The 5,582-nt window shown below is 49.9% G+C and overlaps 1 protein-coding gene across 3 annotated transcripts in view; it reads left to right on the top strand.

The window, feature by feature from the left end:
• LOC103460428 (uncharacterized) overlaps positions 1–5,576 on the top strand; it is a 9,988-nt gene extending 4,412 nt beyond the window's left edge. For all 3 annotated transcript variants that reach the window (XM_008402584.2, XM_008402583.2, XM_008402585.2), the window contains 8 exons: positions 1,596–1,992; positions 2,066–2,356; positions 2,733–2,756; positions 2,828–3,005; positions 3,105–3,193; positions 4,738–4,809; positions 5,005–5,135; positions 5,207–5,576. In XM_008402584.2, the coding sequence (XP_008400806.1) occupies positions 1,596–1,992; positions 2,066–2,356; positions 2,733–2,756; positions 2,828–3,005; positions 3,105–3,193; positions 4,738–4,809; positions 5,005–5,135; positions 5,207–5,367 (1,343 nt within the window). In that variant the 3' untranslated portion in view covers positions 5,368–5,576. The remainder of the gene's footprint in view (positions 1–1,595; positions 1,993–2,065; positions 2,357–2,732; positions 2,757–2,827; positions 3,006–3,104; positions 3,194–4,737; positions 4,810–5,004; positions 5,136–5,206) is intronic.
• The last annotated feature ends 6 nt before the right edge of the window (positions 5,577–5,582 follow it).

Below are 5,582 nucleotides of genomic sequence, written 5' to 3' on the forward strand. Positions count from 1 at the left end.
CAGACGAGAACAGGTTAACCCGCCAGACGAGAACAGGTTAACCCGCCAGACGAGAACAGGTTAACTGTAACCCAGCAGAGAAAATGAACTGACTGAAAAATCTAACCCAGAGAGAATATAGAGATATCTTTAGGAGAATAAATGTTAGTTTTTTGATCTCCTAGACACTCAAAGTTCACAAAAAAATGAAGATTGAAAAAAGTGAATTTTGCATGTTCCTTTAACTTTAAGTGCATTTGGCCCCCTGCTGGTTTAGCTACCTGACCTCAGCCTGGTGGGCCATCGGGGTTTTCTACTAAAAGATGTGAAGTTGACAGCAAATGTAAAATGTACTGAATAATTATGTTACTGGAAAACGTTGCAGACAACATTTAACTACTAGAACATCTAACTAAGAACATCAATGCTGCTAAATTTGACTTAATCCTTTCAGAATAGATAAAAGATTTTAAATTGTCTAACATTTAAATTTAAGATTTTGAGGAGCTGGCAAGTTTGCTTTGTAAAAGTTCAGAGAACAATCTACATAGATTGTTTTGTTACCACAGAAACAATTTGGTGCTCAGTTTAATCTTAGAACTTTAGCTGTTCATGAATACATCTTAGGAAAGTACAATTATAATTGACTGCTCAGCCAATTAAACTAGGCCCCCTCTCCCAGGTTTCACTAAATCTGTTAGTGGTGCTGATGGGGCCCTTAAATCAAATTCTGCTCAAGGCCTGATTCAACATTGGACCGGCCCTGCATGATGAGCTAAATCCACTGCGCTGAGCATCTGCTGGATGTAGACGGACAAACGGGAGATTTAATTTATGGGGCTTTAGTAGCTCTTCCACTTTGTGTCTGTTGAGTTTTTAACAATCGCCACAGAGACTCTCGGCTGCCTGAGCTTTACGGGACGAGTTCTGATCTCTGCGCGGCTGCACCTGATTTTAAGTAGACAGCATTTAATATGCATTGTGTCGCCGCAAAGCATAACAAACAAGCCAGCGTGCTGCGCTAGTCAAGGCGAGCACGAAGCTCCTCCACGGGCTGAACCACAACGCACCGGCTAACCGGGACTCAGACTATCAGAGCAGAAACACAGTCAGCATGTTGAGACGTAAACGCAACATAAAAACCTTTGTTTGCGCATCTTGAGGTGGATTTAAGCTCGACTCCTACTTTGATCAAGAAACATGGATCTTCACAGGGGGTTGACATGAATGAGCCTCTGTGAGCGAAGAGGGGAACTTCAGAGATCAAGGCACAACGGCGCGCGAAGCAGCCGATGCTCAGAGGCGCCGGCGGTCTGATTGGTGGGGCATCAACTATAAAAACTATAAACCCATCTGCCTTCCAGGAATAACTGCCCTGCCAGTGAAACGCTCACCGCAGAAGAGAGGCTTGAGTCCGACTTATTAAAAACACACACACACAACGCTCAGCCTGGCAGGGGAGCATCTAAAGCCTGGCGGCCCGCCAGGCCTGTAATACACTGGGGGAAACGCTGCTGAGGAGGAGGAGGAGGAGCTTACTGCCAGGTGTCCAGAGGCTCCTCCCCCTTTATCATCTGCCTTAGTCACCTAACCTCACCTGCTTTCTTCCTCACCAGGTCCTCCTAGTGTCACCTGCAGCTCCTCTTCCTCATCTGCATCGTCGCCTCATGTCGTCACTTCCTCTTCCACTTCATCAGACCTGATGAAGTGGAAGTGCAATCCTTCCTGCAGCTTCAGCCTATCAGAGAAGAGTAGGAGGGGCAGTGAAGGAGAGGAGGTGAGGAGGAGGAAGAGGAGGAGAAGCCATGAAGGCTTTCTTCCTCCAGGGAATGAAGAGGAGGAAGAGGAGAGGTTTGTGGGTCAGATGGCGGTCTCCGTCAGAGGAAGAGGAGGACCTGAGGAAGAAGAGGCAGAGCATCTCGTCCTCCATGACTTCAACCAGAGGAAACGCAGACGAAGGGTCGGCCAATCAGAGCAGGGCTTCAGCGAGCTGCTGAAGAAGAACGGCTACAGGTGAGTCCGGGTCTCTGACGGTGGGCGGAGCTCCCAGGTGACGCGGTTCTGACCTGCTCCGCTTCCTTCCTAGCTCCCAGCATGCACTGCTTCCTGTGCAGGCAGCTGTGATTGGCCAGACCTGCGGCCAATCACAAGGCCTCGCTGTGTTACCGGGACAGTGGACGTTCTCTGACATCATCACGCACCTGTCCTCCAACCGGACCCACCTACAGCCATGGCTCCAGAACCCCGCCCCCGTGCTGCACCTGTCTGCCGTTGCCATGGAGACAGTGTTAGACTGGGTGAAGGGCGGAGCTTGTTGGAATCCTCTGCGTCCTCTGAGGGACTGGACGGCACCGCCCAGTTTGGACAGCGACCACAGGTAGGGGGCGGGGCCGTCGGGATGGGGGCGGGGTCGGTGGGATTTGAACCCGGGACTCCCTCGCTGCAAGGCAGCAGCCGCTGCTCTGTGAAAGCTTTAACGTGGATCGATTGCTCAGGCCTGAACGGCAGCAGTTCCCCATCACCCCTCTAGGGGTCACTGTAGCTGCCAGCACAAGGTCGGTCTGGCTATGGAGCTGCGTTGCCGTTGGAAACGGCGTACTCTAGGTTTTACTGTATGGTTAGGGTCCAGTCTGTTACCATGGTGATGGACTCGTTGGTTCCTCCCGTTTCTCCTGATTTATTACCAATCAGCTGATTAATAAGTTACATCATTAATCTATTTATTTACTAACTAACTTCTGTTTCACCCTCAGCTACATAAGAAGACCGATGACCAGGTAACATCTGAAAACACACTGTGTGTGTGTGTGTGTGTGAGCACTAACAGGTGAACCCATCTCTGTTTCAGCTCTACAGGTTCTCCTCAGGGTCATCACAGGCTGCGGTCCAATCACGGTACCTGGAGCCTGTGGTTGCCAAGGCAACGAGCCTTGGCACTGAATTTATGTTCAGCCAATGGGCTGTCTGCTGCCCTCCCTGCTGACCAATCAGCAGCGCTCTCAGAGTTTCACAGCACAAATGCGAAGGTGATGATGATGATGGTAATGATGATGATGATGACGATGATGGTAATGATGATGATGGTAATGATGATGATGATGATGATGATGGTTCTTGTGACCCAGCTCAGTAAACGAGTATCGCAGATCAGAATACGGCGTGCGTTGCCACGGGAGACGCCTCTCACACCAATGGGACTGCCCAAAGCGAAACGGTAAGAAAACAGTAAATGTTTGTGCAGCTTTCAGCAGGAAGTTGGTTGGATGGTCTTGGGGATCCTGTAGAAACATATTCAGTTTAAAACATGATGAAGTCTCCTGGTTATGTTTGGCCATTCTCAGGGCCTAAAGAGCTCCGTCTACAAAGATGTCTGCCAATCAGAATTCTAGCTCCCGTGTTCTTGACCAATGACTGTCAAGAACAAACCCTTTTCTACAAAACGGTTTGTGGAAAAGAAGCGCATGCGTTCTGTAGTACTCGTAGCGTTTATTTTATACGCTTTATACGCTTCCTGTTTACACTGCGTCGCCAAGACACTTCCCGTCAGCTGTAGTTGTCTTGCCAGGCCACTAGGGTGCGTTCACTGCCAGTACATGCGACCTGTAAGTGTCCCGTATGAGCACTAGAGGGCGCCATAGCGTCGCCGTTCTCAGTGTTCTGCCAAACGCCATAGAAAGAAGAAGAGCTGCTCAGTGCTTGGGGAGGAAACATGGAGGCTAACGGTGGAGCTTAGCTTACATATTTGAAGTTGTCCAACCGGAGCAGCATATTAACAACTTAATCGTCATGTAGTCCGTCATGGTTGATGTTTTTCTTCCTGTTTGCATGTCAGGACACAGAATAGTGAGATTTGTTGAGAATCAGTGACGTTCAGTTCGGATGAATGTGACCTGGACGTTATGGTCGCATTTGAATCGGATACGTATCAAATATGGATCCCATTCGAAAAGAATCCGACCTGAGCTGCTCACACTGCCATGAAAAGATCGGATACAGGTCGCATTACGTCACAAAAATCAGAATTGGGTCACTTCAGGCTGCAGTGTGAACGCAGCCTAGGTGGCGCTAGTATTTTAACAGTAACCTGCTACATTGTCTTTCCAGACGTTGGGCTGTTCGCCACCGTTTCTGTTGTTATCCAGCTGTTGAAGCGCAGAATAAGCTGTTGGTTCTGTGCTTGTGCGCTCTCAGGCCTTGGCTCCTCTCACAGGACGGTTCCGATCTGAAACCCGGTTTCAAAGCATGCCGAAAGGTGAAAGGTCACTTCTTAATGAGCGGCTGGACCGCAACAACAGGTTATGGTTCAGCTGAAGAGCGGCGCTGTGTAAACGGTACTAGAGCGGTCATCATGAAGATCACTATAACTTTTGCACATCAGTCCAGTTTGGACCTCCACATCCCGTCTGACCATCAGAACCAACATTCAGAAGCTGGACTTCACCCGACCCAGTAATAGTTTCAGACCCGTGTTTCAGTTTTTCCCAATTAAAATTAAATCCCAGGTTAATTTTGAGGATTTTTCCAAATTTTTCTCCAGAGTGATGTTGGTTCTGACCCAGTTGAATCCTCAGAACCTGCTGGATTTAACCAGCGTCTCCATCCACTTTGTCTCCCACGACTACAGAACTTCCTGGTTTCTGTCCAATTAGAGCAGAGAAACACTGCCAATAGATCTGGTTGTGGAAGGTTCTGGTGGACCTGTCAGAACTCGATCTCAGGGCGGTTCTGGTTGATGATGCTGCTTCCTGTGTTCCTCAGTTTGAAGAAGAAGGAGTTCAGCCTGGAGGAGATCTACACCAACAAGAACTATGAGGCCCCGCCCAACATCAGGTAGGTACCGGTACCAGACCTCAGAGGTCCGACAGGATCTGTTCTAGTGTTGGTGTTTCCTGTAGTCAGTGCTGACAATCGGGCCATTAGATCCCGATTGGCTAATGACTGTTGCTAACATCATTTAGGGATACAACCCATAGCTGGTGGCGGCTTCAACTCAGCTTCCCAGAATGCTTTGTGTGTTTCCTGCAGGAGCCTGGAAACCATATTTGAGGAGCCTCGGGAGAAGGATGGAGCGCTGCTCCTGATTGGCCAGCAGAAACGTCGCCGGCTCCTCCTCTTCCCTGACTTCACTCAGCCCAGGAAGAGGAAGAAGCCCCAAGGTCCGCCATGAACCCAACACCTCTGGTTCTTCATCAGCATCAGCCGCTGATCTGCTTCCTGTTTCCTCCAGGGGTGGGTCTTCCTGTTTCCTTGGCGCCCAGAAAACGAGGCGCAGTGCGGCGACACGTCCAGGGCGGCGGGCTGGATGACGGCAGCGACGTGGACGTGATGCTGGTGGAGCGGCTGAGCGAGCTCGATGACTTCCTGACTCAGCAGGGCCTGGACGTGTGACATCATTTCCTGACAGCTGACTAAATGGACACACCAACGGTGACGGTGTGAAGGGGTGAATGGAGACATGTCTGCAGAGGCTGAGCCTTGGATCAGGCTCCGCCCCCTACAGATACACCTGTGGACAGAAACCTCATCCAGCTGCCAGTCTCTGCAGTACCCTGTAGTACTCTGTAGTACCCTGTGGTACTCTGTAGTACCCTGTGGTACTCTGT

This window comes from Poecilia reticulata, unplaced genomic scaffold, assembly GCF_000633615.1.
Source record: "Poecilia reticulata strain Guanapo unplaced genomic scaffold, Guppy_female_1.0+MT scaffold_241, whole genome shotgun sequence".
Taxonomy (NCBI): Eukaryota; Metazoa; Chordata; class Actinopteri; order Cyprinodontiformes; family Poeciliidae; genus Poecilia; species Poecilia reticulata.